This window comes from Poecilia reticulata, linkage group LG11, assembly GCF_000633615.1.
Source record: "Poecilia reticulata strain Guanapo linkage group LG11, Guppy_female_1.0+MT, whole genome shotgun sequence".
In the NCBI taxonomy this organism is placed as follows: Eukaryota; Metazoa; Chordata; class Actinopteri; order Cyprinodontiformes; family Poeciliidae; genus Poecilia; species Poecilia reticulata.
In genome coordinates, this window is record NC_024341.1 from 4258483 (window position 1) to 4286399 (window position 27917).

The 27917-nt window shown below is 40.6% G+C and overlaps 1 protein-coding gene across 2 annotated transcripts in view; it reads left to right on the top strand.

The window, feature by feature from the left end:
* Nucleotides 1-535: 535 nt before the first annotated feature.
* The window catches only part of ctdp1 (CTD (carboxy-terminal domain, RNA polymerase II, polypeptide A) phosphatase, subunit 1), a 70502-nt gene continuing 43120 nt past the window's right edge, over nucleotides 536-27917 (top strand). Inside the window, exons 1-11 of one of the 2 annotated variants that reach the window (XM_008421379.2) lie at nucleotides 536-1549; nucleotides 4062-4145; nucleotides 5268-5361; nucleotides 5568-5696; nucleotides 5783-5933; nucleotides 7444-7534; nucleotides 8880-9046; nucleotides 10845-11864; nucleotides 14875-15016; nucleotides 15111-15335; nucleotides 16750-16903. In XM_008421379.2, coding sequence (XP_008419601.1) covers nucleotides 1239-1549; nucleotides 4062-4145; nucleotides 5268-5361; nucleotides 5568-5696; nucleotides 5783-5933; nucleotides 7444-7534; nucleotides 8880-9046; nucleotides 10845-11864; nucleotides 14875-15016; nucleotides 15111-15335; nucleotides 16750-16903 — 2568 coding nt within the window. In that variant the 5' untranslated portion in view covers nucleotides 536-1238. The remainder of the gene's footprint in view (nucleotides 1550-4061; nucleotides 4146-5267; nucleotides 5362-5567; nucleotides 5697-5782; nucleotides 5934-7443; nucleotides 7535-8879; nucleotides 9047-10844; nucleotides 11865-14874; nucleotides 15017-15110; nucleotides 15336-16749; nucleotides 16904-27917) is intronic. The other variant, XM_008421378.2, reaches the window with a different exon arrangement.

Consider the following 27917-nt stretch of genomic DNA (forward strand, 5'->3'; position numbering starts at 1 on the left):
TTTGCATGTTTGAAAATAAAATAATAATCGAAATAAAGTACGTTTTATGAAGGAAAAAAGGTAGTTCCGTCAAACTTGAAAGTCAAGCAGTTAAATCAAACAGTATGGATTAAAGTAGCTAATACCTAATTATATTTTATATGATCTTTTTCTGCTCTTACATCCGAATTTCCCTTTTGCGAGAGAATAAAGGCTCTTTCTAATTCTCTTCCATTCTATCCTATTTCTGTACACCTGGAAACAAATTGTAAAAGTTTTCCTCCTAAAGTACCTTCAGGTAATATTTGTTTTCACTATGTATATAAACTAATTTCCATTGTGCCTTTAGTAATGAGCGCCACAGTAATTGAGAAACCCCACTGTTGTTTTGAAACCAGAACGCGCACAGCTAGGATGTGACGCGATTCCCAGATACAGCCATTCAGACAGGGACCTATCTTGAAAGCTTACTCTTTGTTTGGAGATTTCACAATAAAACGTCATTAAACGGAGGTGCGTGAGAGCATGTGCCCTTGTCCCGACACTGCGATTACTTAAGGTTTACGCCTCCGTCTCCTTTTCTTCGCATCCCACCTCTTCTTCGCATAAATCAGATTTACTGAAGGTTATCATTACCTTCAATAATAATAACTGCAGTATATCAGAATTCCGCTCCAACCTCATCATGACAGGTAATTTGCACATTGTTTTGAACTAAGCCTATGACAGTAATTTTGACTCAAAACTTTTGAGCAACAGACCCCATGGTGGTGGAAATTAGAGAATTAAAAAAATCGCAAATATATGTAGCTTGCCAAGTAAAAAAAACAAACAAACGGTAAAAGTGTTTGTTTACATTTATTAATTTATGATTTCTTTGTCAATAAAAGTATTGAGTTACATACTGATCAAAGGAGTGGTTTATGAAAAATAGTTTAAACGAAACCAATATTACATACATTCATATGAGCTTTTATTTTGAAGTGTAGTATCTTGTTTATGCCGCCTGTCCACCGGAAGCTCTGCGACCCGTGTCGCTGCAGCGTTGCGCTTTCCTGTTTACGAGCGGGAAGAGCGAACGGAGCTTCACCGTGTACACTTCTGGGGGTTTATAACCGCCTGCACATTTGTTTTTAGCTGTCTTCCAGAGAGGCAGTCTGCATGTTTTAATGAGCCACTTGGCTCTGTGGGGAGTTTAGATACGTTGTAGGCGGAGCGCTGGTGAAAACAAGAGGTGTTTTTGGAGCAGAGTGGGACAGATGGAGGATCCTCCAGCAGATCCTAGCGGCGGTGGCGGTGGTGGTGCAGCAGCCGCCGCAGCGGAGGGCCCCACGGTGCAGGTGGCTGACATGCGCTGGCCAAGCGGAGCTCTTCCGCTCCGGCTCCTGGAGTGGAAGGTCAAACCAGGGTCTCTCGTGAACGTGGACTCGGTTCTTGCCTTATGCGCTCTCATAGCTCAGGATAAGGAGACGGAGGCTGCTGCTAGGCTGCCAGAGAAAAAGGTGAAATCGGACCGTGCTGGAGTGGTGAAGGAGCTCTGCTGTCAGCCAGGACAAATAATTCCTCCCGGGTGAGTTACTGACTCTACCTGCTAATTTTAGCTCATGTTAGTTGACCTGCACGGAAAGGCTACAGGCAGTATGTCAGCTGCATCTCCCGACAACACCCTGTGCACTTACACGGCTGTTAGCTTACAAGCTAACAATGCTAACGTGATTTTAGCCCATCTTCTACTGTCAAGGTGGCACAAATGAAGAGCCTTTTAACTCGAACTTTCAAAGTAAAAGCAGTGTATTTGAGTAAAATGTCACACAGCCTTAGTATACATTTTAACCATTATATTAGAGATGATACAGTTTAAATAGAATATACACAAGTAAGCAAACGACTACGTTGACACTTGTTGATATAAATGAATTCTACTGGAATCTAAATGTTCGCTTTTATTTTGAAAAGCAAACCAGATGTAGCGCTGTCTCGCGTTGTTATGGCTTGACCTGACAACCAGGGAGCGTGTAGGAGCTGAGGAGGTTGACAGGTGGAAGGCAAGCTTAAGCCTAACCGACTGGGCTCAGACCGGACGTTTCCCGCCGTTTTTCATGTTACAAAATGATCCAGAATTTAACACCGTCTGCCTAAAATACCTCTGGAAAATTATTACGGGATGAGGTTCCAGTATTGAGGTATGGGGAAAAAAATAGTTTGGAAATAAATAGCGTTAGTAATGCTTTTCACTCCTTTGCATGAGGAGGACCAAGAAGTGCACCCCCTCAAAGTTTTACTTTATTGAAAGTATACACACCCATGTTAAAATTTAAGGTTGTGTAAAGTAAATAAGGTAAATAATAATAAATAATTTACAAACTGTTTACTACACATGTCAGTATCTGACATTTTGATTTGCTTCCCCCCTCTATACCTTGCGAAATTTCTTCAATTCTCCAAGCCATTTGAAAACTTCAATAATATTTTAGTGATATTACTCAATGAAATAATAAAAAAAAATACTTTTAAGTATTCCAAAGGTAAATTACATGATGTTATAACTCATATCATTTATCATCAAAGAGTGGCTGAGGATGATGATTATCTGGGCAGGAAGGATGTGCAGTAGCAGTCAGTCTTCCAACTAATCTGAGGAAGCCTCTGACTGAAGTCTGTTGCTGTATGATAGTCTCATGAATCAACTTATCCATTAAAAGTGAAGTTGGAGCAGTGAAATCCCTCTTCATTTTCAGCTTTCTTGAACAGTTTTTAATATTTTGGACCAAAAGTTTCTAGTATTTATAACGTCTGATAGCTCAGTCTGAGCTGAAGGACAGTAACTCCACTGTAAAACTGCAATGGAAACACTTCCATTGCAGTTCACACAAGGGATAAACAACCAGATTTTACTACTGGTGGAAAAGACAATGTCGACGACAGGAAGTGGTAGGAGGATGATGTCTTTTAATGACTTACCACGTGAACAGACTTATTCACCTGCGATTTTAATTGCATTTCCTATTTAATGAAAACACAGATATTGCAAAACTGCATTCTGTTGGGACATTAGAGGAATATTGACAAAGTCTTATGCACATTTGTAATGGAAGCAAAGCTTATAAGGCCTTATGTAACATTCAAACCTTCTGAGAAGCTAAACTAATAAAATTTAGCAATGTATTTAATTAAAATATGTGAGATCTAAGTTTTTTGCATCAAAAAACTTTACTAAATACACTTTTGGAAGATATTGTAACTTAATAATCTGTATTTTAGAAGTCCACATTATGTAAAAATAGCCTATTGCTTAAAAACTAAAATGATTTATTAATTTAATGCATTGTGAAAAATTAATTGTACTTTGTGTACATAATATTATAGAATTCACGCTTCTTTACAACAAACGGGAACCGTACGAAAGCACAGCAGATTTGACATGGTTGTTATTAAAGATGAAGTGAAAACTTTGGTGGTGTGGATAAAGTAAGTACACCCACGGTGGAGCGCCACCTTCAGCAGCAGGGTTCCTCTTTATCAGTCTCTTCCATTGTTGTGGAGGAATTTGGCCTCATTCATCTTTACGAGATCATTTGGGTTCAACGAGGTTCGCAGACCTTTGCTATTGCAAAGCTCTGTTGAACCACTGGCACAGAGTTTGAGTCAGATTGAGGTCTGGACTTTGCACCTTTTCCATTACTTTGTGTTGCAGTCAGTTTATTGTGGATGAGATTCTTCTTTCTTTATTTTACACTTTGCAGCAAAGCTCACTTTGAGGCTCCTGTTAGTCAGTTGTTCACAGACAAACTCAAGTGAAACAGAAAGACGTCCATTTTTGAAACAAAGATGATAAAGTCAAATTGCAAAAAAAAAAAAAAGAAGAAGAAAAAATAGGTGTATTTGGAAAGTACGCCCTTTCCAAATATTTTGAGCAATCTGTGTCGTAACAGTTGAGGATTGGTTTAATCAAATAAAGCCGGTGATCGTCAGCATGCAGAAAAAAGGAAATACAGAGCTTTCCATTGTTTATGCAACAAAAATGTAACTGTTTTAATCTAGATTTAACAAATTTCACACATTAGTTTTTTTCCTTTGTCTAGGGGTGTCATCGTCAGAATCGAAGAATGCAGCCATCCAATAGTGATGAAGGGTCTGTGTGCCGAATGCGGCCAGGATCTGACTCAGTAAGGTTCCTTTCTTCATTTAAGGAGAAACTGGTTGCTGATTCTACAGCAGTGTAGCAGTTCAGATGACACTCAGCTAGCTCCCTAGGCTGCAGTGGATTGTGTCACATAATGCCATGAAGTGGCATCAGACATCACAGTAAAGTTAGTTATCCTGAAATAACCTATATTGCAGGATATTACTGTAAAATTTAAAAACTTATACTCGTCATCAGGTCATAAATTTTTTCTATGTGCTTAGTGGTTTAGCATTAGCTTCCGCTGATTATTACATGTGTACCAGTTCAGCATTAGCTTCTGCTTGTTTTTTTTTTTTTGTGGTTTATCACTAGCTTTCAATCATTTGTTTTGTGTACCTTAAAATATCTACTAATTTCTTTGTGTGTCACGGTTTAGTGTTAGCAGGGCTAAGATCTTCTTTAGCAGATTAGTAGTTAATGGAACTAACCTTTTGGCTAGCTGTTCCACCTCTGGCAATAACTGCTGGCTATGTTAGTGTGAGCAGATGTTCTTCATTATATCTGTGGTGGCCATTTTGAAAAATGTCGTCAGTAAAAGGAAACGCAAGATCAAAAAAATATATGTGGGTTTTATGGCTCAAAAAATATGTAGGCCTTGATTTGACACCAAACACATTCACAGTTAGCGATTTTTGCTCAAAACCATGACAAACGTGGTGGCCATCTTGAAAAATCAATAACTTTTCAGTAAATCTTGAAAAATCAATAACTTGTCAGTAAATATGATTTCTGTGATATCTATTAATTTGACACTAAAAGTATTAATCTGTGAAAAATATTTGCAGTATTAGTGCAAAAATAGTCTTTCCTTGGCGACCAGGTTGAATTTTTTAGTGGCTCACGTTTGCTCATGAGTTGAGCAAAGTTGATTGTCACTCAGCTGCGTGACAATCAACTTTGAGGTTTGTTTTAGATGTTTTGTGTTCTTGTAGGACAAAAAAATAAAGTAACAAGTAGCTACAAACAGTCCCAAGTGAATCGCTGCAGGAGACGAGTTCTTGGAGTAGCAACTGTTGATGATGTATTCATCCAGTCACAGTATGTTCAAGGACATTAGAAATGCAGAAACGCAGAACTCCTACTCCTTTTATTTCCCTTTCAGGCTGCAGGGGACTAATGGGAACCAGCAAAGTCCCATCTCCACAGCAACAGTCTCCATGGTCCACAGTGTCCCTGAACTAATGGTCAGCTCGGAGGTGAGTCATATGACGGTGATACCTTCAATGAACAACCGCTCTACTGTAAAGTTTCATTGTTTTTCTGTGTGCTCTCTGCCACAAGCGGATTGTTTGAGAAACTCCAAGGTTCTAGTTGCACCGGATGAAAAAGTTAACTGAATAATCCAGAAGAAATATGTGAAGGAAACTACAGTGAGAGTTTGTTGTTTCTCTTCCCACAACAGCAAGCCAAACAGCTGGCTCGAGAAGACCAGCAGAGACTGCACCGGAACAAAAAGCTGGTCCTCATGGTGGACCTGGACCAGACGCTGATCCACACCACTGAGCAGCACTGCCAGCGCATGTCCAACAAGGTACCGCTCCCACCTACCGCCCCACTGTTTCACTGCTAAATCTACTAGCGACCATTTAAAAAAAAAAAAAAATGTGTTTCCTTCAGGGGATCTTCCACTTCCAGCTGGGTCGGGGGGAGCCCATGCTCCACACGCGGTTACGGCCGCACTGCAAGGAATTCCTGGAGAAAATCGCCAAACTCTACGAGCTGCACGTCTTCACATTCGGGAGCCGTTTATATGCACACACCATCGCTGGTAATGGGCTCATTACTGTTTCCTCACAGCTAACACTGGAGAATCTGCTGTACCCTGCAATAGTTTCCACACTCTGGGAACTCTTCCATGTTTTATCACGTTGCAGAATTCAGTGTACAGGGTTTCCCCCCAGTGTATCATAAACCTGGCGGGCTGCCAGGCTTAACTTGCCCCTCTGCCAAACTCAACATCGTTTGTTTATTTACTTTAAATATTTTTTTTATACACCGGTAACAGTGATAGTAAAGACGGTTTAAGCTATGTCTTTACTCGATGCAATGAACTGAAAATGGTTTATTACTACAGTGATCTTGCAGAGGAGGTTCACCTCTACCTGCATTTGTATTATAAGTCTAAGAAGGCTGTCTTTGTTTGGATAACGTGCACGTCAAGTTTAAAAGCCTCACCGCTTTCTCGGCTCGCGCACACTTAACACCAACACATAAATGCGCAACAATAAAGTCTGAGTTAGAGGTTTGTGTTCAATGCACATATGATGTAAGCGCATATGTCTGTGTGGACAAAGAACGAGTTGAGTGAGTTTCCATCTCGCCCACACTCGCTCAATGCACGTACTGGCACGCGTTTTGATCTGTGTCTGCACTTACAACTTTATGAAGTTGATATAAATGTACAACACCACCAGCCAATCACAGACTGGTATTTTTCATTCAGAGTATTTCTTGCAAATTCTCCCTTGCCTGGATAAATAACAGCGAATCACGAGTAAGTCAGAAAATTGCAAAACAAACAAACTATACAGTATAGACGAATAGAGTCGCTACATTTTTGAGGTGACTTGCACTGGATTTTATTTAGGGGTCTCAGAATAAAGGTGGTTTAATACAAATGCGCACTACATATTTTTTTTAGATGTTCATGTAAAAAAAAAAACAGTTGAAGGGGAAAAAAAATCCTGTGCAAGTTTCAAGATTCGACAGTCGTCAGCTTGCACTTCCTGCCAGCGTCCACCAGGGGGCGGTGTCTGCTCACACTCGAATCCTGCTCAGCTTTGTTTTTTCTGGGGAGGACAAAGTTTCTACAACTGATTTCCAGCAGATTTTTTTTCTATAGTTTTTCTTTGAATGCTTTTCTTAGTATAAACTTTTTGCTGCTGTATATCAGGTTTTAGACGGAGCTTTTATGCAGCATCCTTTTGGTATTCATGCTGCTGACTTTTGTTGTGGTATAAATAATAAGAGCAGCCCCGGACCATTGCTTGTTTCTGCCTCCACAATGAATGTTTAATGCAGGTTAAATTGGATTCTGCTGCTGACCTCATTGCAGAGAGTTCAGCTTGTTTCAAAGCAGTTATTATCAGCAGCAGTTGTGGAGTTTTTATTTTATTTTTCATAACGCGCAGCATATTTCGTTTCAGGAACCCAGCAAACATTAGATTGCATTCAAAATGAAGTTTTTGTTGAAATCAATCTACTCTGCGAGAATCTACAGATGGATAATATAATTCAGACGGAACAGAAATCAAACATCTCTTCTTCTTCCTCTCTAGGCTTCTTGGATCCTGAAAAGAAACTTTTCTCCCACAGAATCCTTTCTAGAGACGAATGCATAGATCCGTTCTCCAAGACGGGGAATCTTAGGTGAGAGATGCGCTCTGTCTGTTTATGCATGAGCACACATGATGATGTTTCTGAGCTGTTGCTTAAAAAACAGATGCAGTTTAAATGAGATAATTACATCCACTGTATAGAAATCAATTTCCCTTGTTTTTTCCTCTGTCTGGCATGAAATCAGACTAAATGTTCTTGTTTTAGGAGTATTACCAACATTAGGTTTGATTGCTAAATGCCTTTCTTTAAGTTTAGACCCCTACTTTTCTTTCCTGTTTGGTAGAACTGTCTTAAAATGTATGACATGGGCCAAAGTCTTTAGTTATCCATCATCACGGTAGTTTGCTGGAATTGTGATCGTTCCTCCTGACAGAACTGAGTCAGGTTTGTTTTCCTCTAACTCCACCCACAGATTTCCCTGTCTGACTGCGATCAGGCCTCTGTGTCTTGGCCGCTGTAAAACATTTACGTTCTTGTCCTTAAGCCACTTTATCACTAATTTGACGCTACACACAAAGTTATTGTCCGTTTGGAAGATTTCCTGGCTGACGACTTGAGATGTTGCTTTAGTATCTACACATCATTTTCTGTCCTCATGATGCGTGAAGTGCACCAGTCTCTCCTGCCGCAAAAATCACTTTGGAATAATGTTCTCAGGCTAGTGAGCTTTCAAAGTCTTGTGCTGGTTGTTGTGGCCAAATGCTTCAATTTAGGTATCATCAGACTGCACTCAGTGCACCAATAAATCCACCCTGATTTCCTTAATTTTGGGGCAATCGGCCAATGCTTTAATATGAAACCAACTTGATCTACTTCCACGTAGACCTGAAAATCAACTACTGTGTTCATGTGCGTGGCTAACTACAGTTAAGCTTGACAACTTGAGGACTTTGTCACCATATTTAGAAACTTCTCAGACAAGAACAAATCATTATTGGCCAAAAGCGGAGTTGGCATGTCAGACTTTTTTAAGATTGGTGATCGGACCAAAAAAAACAACAACCTGAAATCGGTGCACCTCTAGACTACACGTCTGTAAAACTGTACACTTTTGTTTCCTGAGTGAGGTCTTAAAATACATCCACAGGTGTGTCATTAACTGAAGTGTTGTTTATTAGTTTCTAAGAAATATTTAATGTAGGTTGAATGGAGTAAAAGTTATTTAAAAAAATATAATTAATCTGTCGCTTAGCAAACGGAAATAATAGTAAAAATTCAGACTGAGCTGAAACGGGAACACTTCAGTCCGATTTAATGTCAGACATGAAAACAAGCGTATATAAATATCTGATTTTAACAGCAGCAGATGTTTACTTTGTATTTCATAAAGCATGCATATTTATATATATATATAATTTTTTCCCCCCTTCTACAGGAACCTGTTCCCCTGCGGCGACTCCATGGTCTGCATCATCGACGACCGGGAAGACGTCTGGAAGTTTGCACCGAACCTCATCACTGTGAAGAAGTACATCTACTTCCAGGGCATCGGAGACATCAACGCTCCACCAGGATCAAGGGAAGCTCAGATGGCCAAGAAAGGTACAAGAATGTTTTTTTTTTTCTGAAACACTTAAAAACCACACCTTGAAATGATATTGTTAGACCATGCCTGGTTAGATTTGGTGAATTTATTACATTTCTCAAGTTGACTATAAAAAGTAATTGCAGCGATTTTATTGGACAGAAACTCTGCCCCCCGTTCATGCAAGCAGTTGTCCATGGTTTAATTTACTGCTTTCGTGTTCGTAGAACCGGTACAAACCCCAAACTGCTGTAGCGTGGCCTGTCTCCTCTGATTATTACGCCTCCATATCTTGTCCATTCAGCTCAGTGGTTTCAAAAGATACAGTATACTTACTTTGAACAAGGCAACTTTTATTTATGTATTCGTTTTTTTTTTTTCCTCCCTAGTCTGCCTTGTTGACAGGTTATCTTCTCACATATTTCACGCTCAAACAGAGTCGCTAGCTGCCGAGTGACTCAGCGTTCTGAGAGGAATCGGATTTGCCTCGCAGGAGTGTTCTCCTCCAAGAAGTGTTTGCCAACACGGGGCGAAGACAGAGCTGCACTCGCTGTGCTGAAATCTAAGCATTTCTCTTTGCAGAGCGTATTAGAGGGGAATTTCAGGCAACTTTGGGCAACTAGAAAGAGGAAAGTTGTTGATTTATCTACATGGAGTCAAGTTTTCTAATAGGTCTGGAGTCAGAGAATTGGGTTCCGTTATCGCAAAACATTCAGTTGCCGATGGATTCATAATTCTGTACCTTCATGTTTAGTCTTGTTGTAATCATAATGTGGTTTAGTAGGATTTTTATGATGGATGAACACAAAGCAGTGTATTCTTGTATAGTCTGAGGAAAATGATAAACGGTTTTTCCAAATCAAAATCAGAAAAATTTAATTGAGCTTCCCTGAGATGACACGTTGCTGAACCGCCGTTAGCTACAGGTAAAGCTGCAAGTCCTTCTAGGTATTTTCCTACCAGCTTTCTACATCTAGAGACTGAATGTCTTTCCTGATTTCTTTTCTCAGGTTGGATTGAGAGCATCTGCAGCGTAACATAAGCCTGGCAGGCCATTAGGCTTTACTTGCAACCCCTGCCAGACTAAACTTTGTTTTTTAATATCTTATTAATATGTTTTTTTGCACACCATTAACAGTGATGGCAAACACAGGATCGTGCGCGCCACCTCTTATTAAAAATCGTCTATTTAGAAAGTGACCTTGCAGAACAGGTTCACCTGTACCAGCTTTTACATCGTCCCTCCAAAGAACTAACGTATATGTCACGTCGGTGGTGGACTGCCTCAGCAACCCTACCACCGCGCTTCGCAAGCTTTCTGGGGGAAGCGCTGCACCTGAGAACGGCAATTTTAACATTTTGGCAGTCGGATTTATGTGCTGGGGTTGATTGGACCATTCAAACACGGAACATGCTTTGATCAAAAATTTACTGCAGCTCTGGATGTGTGTTTAGGGTGGTTATCCTGCTGAGAGGAGAACTGCCTCAAGTCTTTTGCAGCCTCTAACAGATTTTTTCCCCCCAGGTTTTAGCTTCACATATCTTCCTATGAGCTGGGACCAGCTCTGCTGTATGTGGCGACGTACCTCGCAGCATTCCTCAAACTATAAAAGGGATTTTCGATGTTATTTTCAACAATGACTTTCTATTGAACTTCCTCTATAAAGGCCACATTTCTGAGCATTTTCTAAAAAGTGTCAAAAACTGTTTGGTTTTCTTTCCGTCAGACAGAGAGGTACTTCCAAGTTCATCGGCAGATCTTACTTCACCCTTACATCTTGTTTGTTTTTGTGACCGGATTTTCATGTCTTCCAGCTGGAGGCCCTTCAAGTCGGCCGACAGAGAGCACAGAACAAGCGGAGGCGATTGGTGCTGATGAGCAAAATAATGGCCTCAGGAAACGGTCAAAGGAGCCAGGCATTTCAGCAAAGGAAGAGCTTTCATTACCTCAGTCTTCTCAGGGAGGAGCTGCAGGTGAAAGGACACAGGGGTGTGTGGAGGAGGACCAGGAGGAGGCAGGACGAAGTCGAGGTCAAAAGGGCACTCAGGTGGAGGATAAAAAAGATGTTAAAGAGGATGGTGGTAACAGGACAGAAGAGGCTCAGGGAGGTGCCAACTCCTCAGCACCGAGCCATGACTCCAATAACTTGGATTTTGACCTTTCTAGTGACAGCGACAGTGAATCGGGTACAGGAAAGCCCGCCTCGCCAGACGGCGGGAGTCAAAGCAGGACTCGTGCAACAAAGGAGTCTGAACAGGAAGGAGACGGACACGAGCCATCTGATGAGGACGTAACGAAGGACGGGGACAGCAAGGGTTCTTGCGAAGTCGAGAACAGCTCGGACTCTGCAGAACACCCGGGCGTTGTCCTGCCCGACCCCGAGCTGGGGAACGGCTGCTTGGAGAGGAGAGAGCCGGAAACCGAGTCCCAGAACAGCGAGCAGTCCGGAGTCACGGTGGGAGAGGAGCTGCTGGATCAGAGCATGGAAGACGAGGAGGAAGAGGAAGAGACCGACAACGACCAGGACGATCACCTCATCTACCTGGAGGAGGTGCTGGAACGGATCCACGCAGAGTACTTCGCCCGTTACGAGACCCACCTGAGGAAGGAGGCGTCGGAGATGCCAGACATCCGCAGGATCGTTCCAGAGTTGAAGAGCAAGACTCTGGAGGGCACGACGGTTGTGTTCAGCGGACTTTACCCCACTAACTACCCCATGGAGAGGACAAGGGAGTTCTACCACGCCAAAGCCCTGGGGGCCAAAATCGGCAAGAGTCTGATCCTCAACTCTCAGGACCCCAACCAGACGACACATCTAGTTGCAGCAAGGGCAGGTACGTAGACCTGGATGATAACAAATCAGCACAGTTGTGTGTCGTCCAGTTAGATTCACGTTTCTTTTATATTTCCATGAAGCTCACTGATTCTGCAAGGAGTAACGTGCATTTATTTTGCCCCAAATTTATGTTTTTTAGTTGCTTACCCAACAACAATGGCCAAATCTAGTTAATATTGTAGTTAATGGAGTAAAAGTTGTTTAACTCATGATTTCATACCTGAGAAAGTCAGACAATGACCAGCATCCACTACTGCAGCAGCATTTACCAAGCTAAAGACGTAATGGCTGTTCATTTATGTGGAAACACTTTGGATCCAGAACCATAAACATGGATGACTGACAACCCCATAATGAGCAGGTTATGCTAGTTAAGGTGCACCTCCATGTTAAAGATAATTCAGATTCCAGGTGAAGCAGGTACATTGTTTTTCTAAACTCGGTCACTAAACAACATTACTAAGAATTTGACAGAAAGTCTTCAATATATACAGACGTTGTTGGGCAAACTTCCACTAATGCGCTAATGGCGGAGCAAATTTTTTGCTTAGTGCTTTTGCTAACTTTGAAAATAATAATGCACTTAGCTTCCCCTATTTTTTTTATTCTAAACTAGCGGTTCTCAACATGGGCGGTACCGCCCCCCGGGGGGCGTTCAGAGGATGGCAGGGGCGCTGTCTGAAATTTTTACAAAAGGGGGGCGCTGGGATTCCTCTGGGGGGCGTTTGGTCGAAGGTAAACTTTACACCTTAAATGCACAACAATACCAGTTTAGACTGAAAAATGAACCCATTTAAATAAAGAAATCCCTCCACGGGTGATACCACGATAGAGAGCGTTCATTTTATAGCGTTAACACCGGTGCTGCAAGTGGTCCGGTATGAAACGGGTGTGATAGAACATCGGTACCACAGCACTTTTAAATTTCAATAATCAGAATACCGAAATTTTTTTCGTTGTTTTAAAAGGTTTATGTTAGTCTGTCTTTTCCCCATCGATACATTTCCCGAACGCTGCGCACAATAGGGGGTTAAAAAAAACGACGCGCACATTGCACAAAACTCTGAAACAGGAGAAGCGGGACATAAAACGTAGCGACGAACTAGATGTGAATTATGGCATAAAAACATTCAAAGGCAAATACGGGATCCATTACAATAAACAATCCAGAGTTACTGAATGAAAACTCCCTGATAGCATGGCGGCTAGCTGATTACTGCTAGTTGGCTGTTTCTGACTGAGCCGAGTAATTATGCAAAGCAGGGAGGAGATCGATTATTTTTTAGAAATTATCTGTCTCATGTTAGGACAGCGAAAGTTTTAATACGTATGTAAAATGTATTTTTTTTTAAGTTAGATGCTGCAGCTTTAAACAGGTTCGGTGTGAGAGTCACTACCAGGTGGAGCAGAAGCGGCGCTCCGTCTGTGAAATATTACTACCTGTAGCGCGTAGCAGCGGTTCAACAGCGAGAGCAGAACCAGCGTCTTACATCGCAGCTCGAAGACTTACATAATTTTGCGGGTTATTTGTTGAGCTTTCTGACCGTCATGCTAATCCGGGTGAGTGTTTGTAGCTGTGCGCTGCTTTACCTGCTATCTGATCCTCCATATGTCTTTTTTACTGCAGTGAGCCTSGATGTAGCCAAACTCCGTCAAGTATGGCATTGTTTTTATGYYATATTAGATTCRTCGTGTTGATGCATTTTGACSTGCTTCACCCCACGYGCTTCAATTTTCCGCCGCAACACGCAAACTTCCCCATTCGCTCAGTGCGTTATAGTTCCACATCGCTTAGGATTTGTTGCTGCGCGTTTGCGCAGAGTGAAGGAAAGAGGAGACCAGCTGCACAGGCAGACTGCGAAATGAGATGTATGTGATCGGTATCGGCTGCGAAATGAGATGTATGTGATCGGTATCGGCAAAGAGAGCCAATGATCATCGATCATGCACTTTCTCACGAAAATCGGCCGATTATGATCGGTGACCGATAGATCGGCACACCTCTAATAAATACAGAAACAAGCATAAAAATTAATACATCTACAATAGTGATAGTAACATTAATAATAAAATAATAGTCAGCGCAAAGTAGCCTACAAATTCTTTGTTGGGGGCGGTGAGAGACCTGAATGAACGCTAGGGGGGCGCTGGGCTGAAAAAGGTTGAGAAACACTGTTCTAAACTGTTAATTTACTTGGCTGTTTTGTAAACTCTCTCTTGAATTAAATTTGTTGTCTGTGTTGAAGTTTTGGTTTATCAACTGTTCTTTAAGTAGACATTTATACCCATGTTTTTATTTTGAAGTGGGTGATGACTGTTTACACAGCAGTTCTGTAACTTTCTCTTTTGTTTCCCCCAATAACTTTACTTCAAATAAGAAACATACAGAAACAAAATAAAGAATGGACAGCATCATAGAACATATAAATTATGTCAACATTAAATTGCTGCTTGTGGTCTTTCAAGGACATATATAGCATAATTGGCGCTTTCACTAAATTCCAAGTCAGTGTAGTGCTGTGACATTATCTAAATACCATTTTGGTGTAGCGCTTTAGCATTAGCTTTAACAAAAAACTATGTGCAGTGGTTTAGCATTAGCTTAAGCTAAAAACATGACATGTTTGTGTCATGTTGTAGCTAAATACAATGTTTTGTACCACTTCAGCATTAGCTAAATACCATGTTTAGCACTTTACCATTAGCTTTGGGAAAATACCATGTTTGTGTAGAGCTTTAGTGTTAACGTAACTAATGTTTTTTTGTAGTTGTAGTTGAGTAGTTGACACAACTAACTTTTTAGTTAGCATTGTCCACCACTGCAGACAGACATGTCAAAAGTAGAATGGATTCTTCCATCGATTCTAGTGTTTGTAGCCTTTATGTGAAAACAAATTATTTGCATTCCAAGTTTCCCTCAAAAAATTTCCATTTCTCATACACCCAAGATTTGTTCTGTCTAGTGAACTAATGTTTCACCAAACCCCTTACAACTGCGGTTCTCGCAGGAACGGAGAAGGTACGGCAGGCGCAGGGCTGCAAGCACCTCCATGTGGTCAACCCCGACTGGCTGTGGAGCTGCCTGGAGCGCTGGGAGCGGGTGGAGGAGCAGTTGTACCCCCTGAAGGAGGATTACTCCAGGACGCCACGGTACCAGAACCACGATCTCCCAGGCTAATCTGTTAGCAGCTAAACATGTACGAGCCCAAGTACGGAGTTAAACTCCCAGTTCCGTCTCTTGAAGGAGCAACAGCCCGGCCGCTTTTCTCGACAATCAGGGCTGCCTGCAGAAAGCCGTCTTCCAGCCAGTTCCTGTCCACCCCAGACCCAGAGGGGCGTTTTCAGAGGCCCGGACCTACGACTCGGTCACAGGGAAGCTAATCCGCAGGGGCCCTCAGGCGGGGCGTCCAGCAGCCTACCTCCAGGCATCGGGACCCCTCTCCGACCACATGGATCAGTCTGGTCTCAGGTACTAAACTCAACCTGTTATAACACTATGAACATTGATAATCATAAAATGTAGTAATAATCCTTTTGTCACCCAATTCAGTTCTGTACTGCACCAAAATGATTTCTATTTGCAAAACGCCAATAAAGAGTGATGATGGAGAAAATGCTTTTTTATTTTTGAATGACTTCCAAGTTTCACTTAAATAAAATAAGAGCGTCGCTTTCCGTCCCATCTTTTATCGTTTCTCCGTTCCCGATCCACCCCAGACAGCCGCCTTCTGTCCTTAAAACATCCTCAAATTGAGCAGATCTCTGACGATGCTATGTGATTAATCATCTGAAGTGGAAAATTGCCCTATTTTATTCATGGATTAGAGGCACAATTAAGTTTTCAGCGAGTTGCTTTAAAATGAAGAGAATCATCAAAGAAGATCCGTTCAATTAAGCAGCGCCCGGAGGAATTGAAGAAGCCGTCCCTTTCGCATTTGCATATACATCCATTAGGCTTTTCCGAGTCCTGCGCGATTCCCATCGTCGCTCGCCTGCTTTCACCTCCCTGCTTTTGTCACTGTGGACGGTTAAAAGCTGATTGTGTTTTGCGTTTTTGCAAATGAGTCTTGCTCCCTGGCGAGGCCCACAAAGATCTGAGTGACACGAAGAAAGGAAAAAATATAAAAGTACAAAGTGACGGAAAGTGAAGCTTCTGATGTTCTGCCTTTCTTTTCTTTTTTTACAAATAGATTCACTAAAATGTAGAATATTTAATTTTAATATGTCTTTAAATGAGCTAAAAAGCAGGAAGTCGAATTTAAAATAAAAAATTTTTTCAGGAATGCATGCACCTATCCACTTTTTTCACTTCTGATACCGATACCAGTATCGGAGGTTTAGTATTGGCCAATACAATACGATACAGGAAAAACAGCTGAATTGACTTAAAACAATTCATTTTTTTAAACACAGACATAAATGTAGTGAATTATAATTGTATTTAATAAAGCTGCACCAGTACGGCACATATAAATACACAAATAGCTCCACAAGCTGGTCAAACATGTCAATATAAAATAAAGAAATTAAAAATGATAAAATTGATAGGTTGAGCATTTTGGTCAAACATAAAAACAAACAGCAGCAAACCTTTCAAATGGGTCAAAAAGTGTAATAAGGAATTCTAAATGTAAAATAATAAAGCATCGGAGCACAAAACAGACTTGGACTGAATAGATTGGCCACATTGTCATCGATCTAGATGTTTTACAGTATCAGGACTGATACAGATATCAATATTGAAAGGGTGCATCTGAGCTTTTCCCTAAGACTCCTGGAAAAGTATGAAGTACCTGACATGTGAATGTGTGAAAGCCCCCATTTTCCAACCGGTTCCACCATTCAGACTGGTTTTCTCATTCTCCTCTGCTCCTGCGCCTCAGGGGAGCCGCACAGGGTCAGCAGAACGAGGCGGCCGGGTCCAGCCAGGACGACGAGCAGCCGGGACCTTCCCGCCGGGAGCGGCAGCCGAGCATGTCAGAAACGATGCCGCTGTACACGCTCTGCAAGGAGGACCTGGACAGCATGGACAAAGAGGTGAGGACCGCCGCCGCCTGGGGCCTGGGTACAGTAAAGAGTGCAGAAACACGTTCTGGAGGTTTTTACTGTGAATGCACATACAGCACATAACACAGTGGCTCAGCCGCTTTCTGAATATGTTTTAACATCGTCACCTCGCAGGTGGTTGGAAGTACATCCACCTACAGCCTGTTCAGCTTCCCTTAAAGCTAAACAGCCTTTTCCCCCCTTATTTAAATGAACAACTTCACTTTCTAAATCTGGTGGTGAAACAAGCTCATAATCCGTCCTTTATATTCTCGATCCTGCTTGGTTGGCACTTATTTTATACAATATTATAAATGCACAAGTAAATAAATTAACAAATAATTCAATTCCCATTTTAAATAATTAAACTAAATTATTATATTACTTAAAACTCATACATGCTAAACAGGTGAGGCTAAAACTGCCTCTTGAAGTGAAGAACAATGTTTTTCATTTTAAGTCCAGAATCTTTTGTACAGTTTTGGCTTAATTGCTGCTCTGAGTGTGTTGCTGAGTCAGCAAAATAATCCTTTTTTTTCTCCATTACTCCAATTAACAATAACTGGAATAACCATTAACTCTAGTTAACGATTACTCAGTTACGAGTTGATGATTACTTCAGCAATCAATTAACCATGATTAAAGTATTAGATAAACTACGGTTGGCAAACATAGTCTGGCTTTATAATTGTCTTAAGAAGTCAGTTCTCATCATAATAACGTCTTTTCCGTGATAACCGGTGCAATAACCGCTCGTCCTCTAATGAATAACTAATCCCTGCTCACAGCTGGAACGGTATAGCTTTAATCAGTATTGACAGGTGAAGGCCAACAGCTGGAGGTCAGAGGTCAGCCACAAACCTTTATGGTTTTAAACATGGTGGTTACCACTCAGTCCTCCTGAAGCTCTTCACATTCCTTTGATTTCCCTCTGGGCCTCCACTGGCACTGTTCCTGTCCTTCCATTCCATATCTGCCGGCGTTCTGCATGTTACATCCACGGATGTAACACTTCACCTGCCTCATGGGGCAGGTGAAGTGATTAGGAACGACGGAGAACTCGGCACCTCTTGCCTGGATAATGCTCTTTAATTGAGACTGAGTTGTGCTAATAATCTGCTCAGCAGACCCTTGAGATGAGCCAAGAACCTCTCAGTCAGTAATTATTGTACAGAAAAACAAAGGCCCCTCTGTGGTTTGACTAAAAGGAACATGTGACGAGGCATGTTGTAAAGACATTCAGGGCCATTTTTATTGATTTTACCTTTTCATGAATTGTGGGTTTCTGATGTGACGGCTCAGCTGGAATCCTCTCAGCTACTTCACCGTTTTCCTTCTAGAACGTTCACTTTATAAAGTTCGAGTTGTCGTGTCTTTAGAAAATGACTTTGAAAGCTACAGTAGTAGCCAAAAAATATAAATGGCTAAACGAACAGTGAAAAGTGTTGGTAGTGATGGTTAAGAATTCATCATCGGAAGACCTGTTATAATAATCAGTAAATCAGCATGATAAATTAAAACAAACTCAGTAATTTCCATTGGCATGATTTTACCATTTTATCTCTTTTTTTTTCTCTCTTTCTACCAAAACCTGCATGATAAAAGTCTTCAGTTTGGTGCTTTGGTCTCAACTATCTCTTTTTTTTTGTATTGAAGGACAGTTTTGTTTACCAAGACGTCAAAATGCATTTTATTTGTTGTGTTGTTTGTTTATTTTGGTCCAGTATTAAATGTTCATTAGAATTTAAAGTTTCCTGATCTTTAGAATATGCTCTTTCATTATTATTTTTGCCATTACCGTTATATTACTTTTAAAATGCTGTCAAAACAACAATATTATCTTTTATTGCAATAACTTCTGGAACAGTTTATCGTTCAGCAAAATTTGTTATTGTGACAGGCCTAATCGTTGGACTGCTTTATTGATGCTGTTTCAAGCTTATAGTTTAATTTCCTTCTTCTTTGCTCTGAATTTCTCTAAATTGACTAAAAACTTTTGATAAATGGAATGGAATAAATGGAGATCGATCAAAGTTTATCCGAGTTGCTGCCATTGGTCAGACTGGAAGGAAATGCAGAAAAACGTTGAAGCGATTGGTCAGAGTTGCAGGAAAGTTACGATGTCAAGTGAAAATTGGAAATCTGCACAAAATTTTCAAACATGTGAATTAATGAATTCATTAATAGCTGCGTCCACAACTTCCTGTAGGGACAAGGTGAATATGCTGCAGTCGCTGTTTCCTTTAGGCAACCATTTGCTCCCCAAAGCACAACTAAATCCCTCTTTAACATCATTTGTTTTTTTTTTTACTAAAACATAAATTGACTCAAAAGCAGAATACCTTTCCCAACACAGTTTCAAATGCCACGTTCCTGGCGTACGCCTCGGCGAAAGGGCAGTCTTTGACATTCTTAAACGCTGCAGATCTTCAGGGCCACCGGGGGGACAGTAGCGCGCTTAATTGGCCGGAGCGAGGCAGAACGTCTGAGTCAGGTGGACAGCCTCGCATTTAAATGTCACCGATGGTTACATGACGCTCCGTCAGTTTACCTGGAGCAACATGTGCAAAGAACGGCGGGCGGAGAAAAGCAGCAGCGTACCAGCTGTGTGACCTTTTCCTGAAGCCTTGTTGGCCATTTGATGACTTGGAAAGTGTGTGTCCGTTTTTTGTTCAATACATCAGCATTCAGTCGAGTCCAGTTGTTTGCTTTAAGGAGCATATCTGGGAGCAGATTCTACTTCAGTTCATGTTTCAGCTTTTTGTATTTTAACACTGATTTGAAGAAATTACAAAGGAAAAAAGAAATCACTGTTCAAGTCTGCCGGGCTGCACAGTGGCACAGTTGGTAGAGCTGTTGCCTTGCCGCAAGAAGGTTCTGGGTTCGATTCCCGGCCCCGGTCTTTCTGCATGGAGTTTGCATGTTCTCCCTGTGCATGCGTGGGTTTTCTCTGGGTACTCCGGTTTCCTCCCACAATCCAAAAACATGATTGTCAGGTTAATTGGCCTTTCCAAATTGTCCCTAGGTGTGAGTGTGTGTGTATGGTTGTGTGTCCTGTGTTGCCCTGTGACAGACTGGCGACCTGTCCAGGGTGACCCCGCCTCTCACCCAGAACGTTACCTGGAGATAGGCACCAGCACCTCTCCCGACCCCACTGAGAGACAAGGGTGTAAAGAAAATGGATGGATGGATGTTCAAGTCTGTGGATCAGCATTGACCAATAAAAATCCTCAGATATCGGAACAAGAAGTGAAAAAAGTGGATCGATGCATCACTGTTTTGAAGGCCGTTTCCCCATGAAGAGAGGAAACATCCCCAAATCTATCTGTAATTTCCCCATCTACCGCTGTCAGATCTAGACACCGAGGCCCATTACCAGAACTCAGCGTACTTACCCGCCACTCGCATTGACGTAAGATCATTTTTTAGTTCACTGAATAACAGCAGGACAACATGACCTGAGTGTGTCAGATGGACCTATTTTTAGCTACGCCTGCAGTTTCACCAGGATACAATCAGTTTCAGGAATCAGCGGATCTCAGAAAGACATTAGGCCGCTGCAGAACAAGAGCAACAGGGAGATTAGTTTGACAATTTCTTCTGAGAATTACTGAGACATCTCTGACATTTAAGCGGAGCCATTTAAAAACTACTCTTAAAGGTTGCGAATGGTAAATATTAACAATTCTGCCAAAAGGATGGAACATATTAATCGTGATTAATCGGATTAGTTGTGACTAATTGGATTAGTTGTGATTAATTGAATTAGTTGTGATTAAGCAGATTAATTGTGATTACTTGATTATTGAATCAGTTGTCAGCTAATATAGTAATCGATTAATCATCAGATCCCCCATTCGGTTCCTTTTCACGTGTTTCTCCATACGCCAGCATAAAAAAAAAAAACAATAACAGCAGTCTAAGATTAAAACTGTAATATCCTAATAGACTGCACATGATTAAAGTGCCTCTAAATGGGAACTATATAGTTAAAAAACTGCTAAAGGGATTCTGTTAAGTTGAAGCCGGGTTACTACACCCAGTTGAGAATTGGTTGAAGTGTTTTTTTTTGTTTTTTTTTTTTCATCCCTCACAGACCTCTAAACAGGAACACAGAATTCTCCTCAGAGTTGTGAATAAAGCAGAGTTTCTGCATGTGTGAGGAACATGAACATGCGCCTGGATAAGTCCAGGAAGCTGACTCTGTCAGACAGAAGCTGAGTGGGCGAAGTCACGTGTTTCTTTGATAGTTAAATGCAAGGTCATTCAACTTTTACTCTCAGAGCTTGAGTCGTTCCGCCGCCTATCGGTTCCCAGGCTCTCACAGTTTCTGTCGTGCATTACAGCAGCTTATGTTTTCCAGCAACACCTCCTAATAGTCTTTGTCAAACTAGTCTCGCTGATTTGGGGGGGGGTTTTGCCGCCTGTTTAGGGCTGCAACCAACAATTATTTTGGTAATTGATTAATCAATCAATTATTCTGATGATTAATCGATTAATCAGATACAAAAATGTTCATATTCTACAAATTTTTCATTTAAGCACTTAAGCTTTTTTTGTGCAATATTAGAAATGGATTAAAAAATGTAAGTAAACAAACAATATAATTAATTTGTTAATTAAGAAAATAAATAATGTATTGCCTAAAATGCAATAGCGTACCATTCCTTTAGTACATCTGAATTGTGTGAAGCCTAAACATATTTACACGAAAAGTGTATATGTATTGTACAGTTTTGGCTTAATTACTTGTCTAAATATGTTTTTTTTTTTTTTTTTTACCCAAATGAGTTTTTCTTAGTCAGCAAACTAAGGTTAATGATTATTCGGTTATTACATCAATTGACGATTATTGCGGTAATCGATTAGTCCGATTAATTGTTTCAGTCTTACACCTGTAAAACCAGTAACATTGCTCTCTGTCTGTCCTCCCATATTTTAAAATTGTATTATTTCTGTACTCATTTTTGTTTTACTTCATAGTTTATATCATCTCTCCCCACTTTTAGATCATTGTCTCATATTTTGATGAACTAAACACGGGGTTCCAGAACAAAGGTGAAAATGTGAAATGATACAAAGCCAATAAGCTGCAGAATCTCAGTAAGTTACAGGAAAAGTCCTTCACACATATGCTGCATAAGTGAATACTGAGTTGCTGGCTGTGTCCCCTTTTCCAAAAATGCCCCATAGCTTCATGATCTGAAACCGCAAACGGCCCCCTCATCTCCACACATCGACTTGCGTGATCACTGAAAATTTCCATCAAAAACAGATTAAAGTTTGAGGTCATAACGTGAGAAAATGCCCCCCCAAAAAACCTTTCAAGGGCTATTAATACTGTAGATCTCCCATCTGTTTTTCCAAAATCCAGTTTTCTCCGAGTGGAAAACAACCACAAGCCACGCTGTTTGGAGTTGTGCATCGTTTGCAAAGTGATGCGTCTTTGCAGTGAGAAGTTTTCACACCTCTACTGTACTGTGTGAGCAAACTGATGAGTCATCCTGTAGCTCACCGAGCAGATCTGTCAGGGCTTTATGGGCCTCTCCTTAGTTATCATCGACTCGCTCATGACTTATTTGCAGGAGCGTAAAGACAAGTTATGATGTCGGAATGGCACAATTAAATTAATCTAGCGAGTCTGTCGGATGCTTCAGTTTTGCTATGATGGAGAGGATCCTGAAGGAGAGGTTTTTTTTAACCCTCTGCATGCTGAGAAAGTTCAACTTCTTCATGCAGGGGCTTCATTGCTGTTCAGACAAACTGACTTTCCTAAAATGTGAAACTTGATTCTAAAAGAGGATTTAAGAAAATGTAACTGATTACTTTTACCTCTTCATTTCTGGATCAAATGCCTCGACAGCATTTGGTCAATTCTCAAACTTTATTCAATTCTTCCTGAAAAAATCTAATTTGGCAACTAAAAACAGAACAAGCTGAAATAAGGAACTGGTGATAGTGGTCTATCATTAATGTGAGGTTTGGACTGTGCAGTTTGACATGGAGGCCGTTAGAGACGAGACTCATTAAGGGTTGGATCATAGGAGGTTTTTACACGGTCCTCTGTTACCATGATCACAGCTCACACTTAGTGGCCTGCAGATATTGATCTCTTGCCTCCTCTGTGAGATGTACGAGCTTTTTAGGTGTTACTGGGAGCCAAGAGTTTCTGCATGAATTTGCAGTAAATAAATTTTCTAGGAATGTGTTTATAATGACAAACATGTATCTTTTTTTTTCTTATTTGTTCTACTGTTCAGCCATAAAGTCTGTATTTTGTCTGTTCTGGTGGTGTGCTCGACATACTTTTTGTTGAAAGTAATCTTGTCTATAGTGACACTGCATTAATATCTGTTTGCAAGTGTGATGAATAGAGATCATTGCAGTGATGAATTTCTTGTGGAAATGTTATGAAAATTGGTTCATTTGGTCCAAATTGAAAAATTCCACCAATCGAACTCAAATATTTGATCGTTTTTTTTGACTGGTCTTCTCTCCATAACTAAAAGCTATGAGATCGCGCCAACGGCGACACTTTTTGGTCAGTTTCTGAAGCACTTCGACTAGGGATGTCACAACAATAAATATATCAATTAATTACAAGATAAATTAAAACAAACTCAGTAATTTCCATTGGCATGATTTATTGTGTATCTGTTTTTTCTCTCTTTCTACCAAAAACTGGATGATAAAAGTCTTCAGTTTGGCGCTTTGGTCACAACTAGCCCTTTTTTTTGAAGGACAATTTTGTTTGCAAAGACTTGAAAATGCATTTTATTTGATGTTTTGTTTATTTATTTTGGATATTTAAAATGTCTTCCAGTTCCAGTGTTAAGTGTTCACTAGAATTTTAAGTTTACTGATCTTTTAGAGTGTGTTCTTGCATTATTACTTTGCCATTACCTTTATAGTACTTAAAAATATAACGGTAACTTCTGGAGCAATTTATTGTCCAGCAAAATTTGTTCTTGTGACAGGCCTGACCGGACTTTGTGGAACCAAGAACCCTGTCAGATTCAAAGTCATGCATTCCTCTCATTTCCGATGCTTTGTTAGAACTTAAGCAAGTCGTATTGGCACATCTTAACGCCTATAGCTAGCCTTAAGATTGATCAACTAAACGCGTTAACATTTGCGCTATACTCCACCCCGGTTTGCCTTTCTCAGGACTTGGTCGCGCTCCACGGAATTTTTATAATTTGGCGCGGATCGTGCGCACCACCTTTCACTCAAAATGGACGATTCAGAAGATGCCCTTGCAGAGCAGCTTCACCTGTACCACTATCCGCCTATGAGGGCTCATTTTCTATAAAATACCCCACCAACATACACGTCAAGTATTAAAAAAAAAACCTCTAAAAGTGTGACTATAGTATAACTCGGCCTTAAATGAATTGAGTTGCCAACATGTTTTTGACAAATTCTTGCTCTAACAAGAACAGGTGTACAGGTTCTTGTACACCTTTGTAAATTTAGCTTCAAATTCAGATTCTTAAAAAACTTATTTTTTTATTATTATTATTAAATCTCCATCTGGTTCTTCTCATTACCTCTCCTTTGAAGCACTGCTGCTCATTCCTAGAAGTAAGAGAAATGCTTGGGGAATTTTGTATTTTTTTTCCCTCGGAAATTGTAAAAATTAAATGAAAACAAAAACCTTACAGAGGAAGAAGCCACTGCCTCATGTGGTTGCACGTGCTTTACACCATATTTGAAAAGCAAAGCAAGGCTGTCTTATATAAAGAGATGCCATGTAGACGAGATGTAATATCCTTCAAAGACCCACAACATCAAGTTAATCCCCCCAGAGGGATGTTTACAGCCAGGTAGACACCTGCTATCCTCTGCTAATACTTTTTCCTGATTCCATTCCCAGTTCAGAGAAATTAGCAACCCTTCTAATTAGCTGTAATTTGTTGAGAAACATTTCCAAACTATGCAGTCTATACTCGTCTTAGAAGTCTCTGGAATCTGATTTTTCACCGAAGGCTGTGCTCTCTTTCTCCTTCTTATTTTATTTTATTTTTTATATTATTTCATCCTTATGTAACTGGCCTCAACTCACCCTCAGCTGCAAGTGTGGCTCTTCTTTTACTGAGTCAGTGTTGGGGAGAGAAAGAGCCAGTATCATCCTGTTTGCAGATCGTCTTAAGAAGTCTCATTCTGAAACAGAATCGGAGCGTTCTCCACGGGAGCTTCTTCTGCTCGTAGGAGGAAGCGGGCGGAGAGAAAATGAGAATCGGAGCTGGAATTGTTCCCAGCGGAGTGGCCTTCCATTAGGATGTGGATTTGGCCTGAAAGCTTACAAAGCAGCTCAGGAGGATTTAAGCTAATTTCCTGTCCCATCAGGATCTTAAGCAACCTTTTTGCTCCGACGAGGCAAAGTTCTTCCGGTACCACTTTGTGTTGTCTTTGGGCAGACCTCCTGCGTAGTTTCGTCAGATTTTGACTCTACACCAAGGCTATAACAAACAGGGAGTGTAGTTTGCAAACTAGCATGGACCACACACATCAGAAAAAATCACGACCTCCAACAACCCGTAGGTAACTCTGGAAATTTTTTTAAATTTTTTTCAGAGTTTCGTGCCTCTGGTAGCACACCAGTGGATGGGAAAGTTAGTTAAGTCAGGACTTACTCTGCAAACTTTTTTTTTCTTTTTCGGAAAAGCCCCTTATATATATATATATATATATATATATATATATTCGTAAAAAGATTTTTTGCGTTAACTTTTTCCCATCCTGCGAGTTTGTATCCTACAACGTGTTTAGTTGTAGGCATTGGCGTTCTTGAACAAGGCGCAGCTTTCTTCTCCACAGGACTCACAGCATCACACAGTTCATCTGAAGTTGAGTTTTGTCATTCAGACGTGTTGAATCCACAGCTCTTCTGTAAAATAGCCGACTACAATTTCCACAAAACGGCACTCATTGTGACTTTTCGACTTTTGCTGAATATCAAAAAATCTTTGCACACATTTGTAATGGAAAAGCAGCTACTATTATGCACCACTTTTTTATTTTATCCCAAGAAATCGCAGTAATGCACACTGAGGTTTGTGTTTTGAAATTTGATAAATGTTGGAGAAGTTCTATTGGTTTTAAACATTTTCATGGAACTGTAAAAGCATTATGTACAAAAGCAGGAGTCAGGAGTTTGAACAATATACGCTAATTGGATTTATAAAGAGGCTCTTGCTGAGATTTCCTACCTCGTCTGTTCTGCCGCAGGACATTAATCCAGATTTATTATTCCTGCCTCCCGTAGAAACACTTGTGTTTTCATTAACAGTCAGACCTCGGCTAATAAAATCACCTTCAGATTACATGCAACTTGTTCTCGTCGCAGGTGAGCTGAATCAGCTTGGTGGAAATGTCTCCCTATTTCTTTTACCATTTCTCTTTTTCCTCCTCAGTCGGTGTGAGCCACAACACTTTCCCATCGTTGCATGGCATCCTCAGAATTGCGCCTGAATTATGAAACCCGTTAATTAATAATGTAGCTTAGCTGCGTGCCTACATAGGTTATTACTTTATCACGACTCATGACGACGAATGGAAAAGCTTCTAAATGACATTAATTTCACCAGACTGCAGCCTGGCCAGCGATATCAAAAGATATTAAGTGGAAAAGTAACACAGAAGAACAGAAACTTATTCAAAGTTCAGCGTTGGCCAATAATTTCCTTCAAGTTGGCCTGCGCTCGGCTCCGAACGCTTTTGCTCTGGGCAACAGCCGCTCACTCCTCTGACTGTTCCAGCTACTCCTAATTGCCGGCTTTCATTCCAAAGTAATTGACTGTCATCTACTTTCCCAGCAGATGAATCTCTGCCTGCCACAGTTTCCACCTCTAGCTGAATTTCATTCATACATTTTAAACACCGGGTTTGCAGAGATTATAGGTGAGTGTTTCAGAGGATCTGCTTTTATCACATTTCGAGGCCGTTTCGTGTTCGCCCTGCTTTACGTTACCTATCAGGAGCCAAGATAGGCACACACAGATGGGCGATGAATTCATTTCATGAGATGAGAGGACACTGGCTTCACAAGATTGAACTGAAATGTTAGCTGTGTAAGGCGTCTCGACTTAGATTGAGAACTGAGAATACTTTATACCTTAAATTGCAGGTTTTTAGCTTCTCTGCTCTTTTTCTTGGAACATCTCAGCCGAACAAAAACTGTTGGAACAATTTTCACTCAAGGCTTTACGCAAAATAAAAAGAAAAGAAAAACGACAACGGATGTTCTGTCAAAAGTGCTTGCGTCTTAAATTCCCACTGTTTTTCTAAGATTATTATTGCTGTCTGAACTACTGCACTTTACTGCCAAATTAATTGTGATTTATATAATTATAATCAATTTTTGTTTCATCTGTCTGCTTGTCTATCATGCCGTCTACTGCTGTCTTTCTAGGCCAGGTCACCCTGGGTGAAGAGGTTTTGATCTTAATGGGTTTTTATCTTTGTAGTGAAGGTTTAATAAAAATAAGTGATAAGACATGGAAACAAAATAGCAAACTAGAGTCACTTAACTTTATATACATTTCCAAGGCCCAAATGCGGTGACGTCTTATGGAAAGCTTTGCTGGACAGATTTCTCTTAACAAAAGGAAAGTCAGTCATTCAGAAACGAATCAAGTCTGCATCATGCTACTAAGCATGTGTGTTACAGAGTGTTGTGCATAAAATAAGTGTCCGAAAACTTGTAAGGGGATAAACACATTCGTGACATTGACCAAAGGTCCTCTGATCTGGTTTGCCTGTACGACTCATCGACTCATTCACTGTGTTTCCATTACAAATGTGCGCAAAACTTTCCGCTAATGTCGAAAAAAAAAAAAAAAAAAACACAATTTCTCTGTTGCGGTGTTTCCATTAAATAAGAAGCGCAATTAAAATCACACGTAAAACGAAAACAAGTGTTCCCTTCGCAGTTTTGCAAAATACGCTAATACCAATATGGCCAAAAACAACAACTTATCCTAGCACAAAAACGTTTCATGGA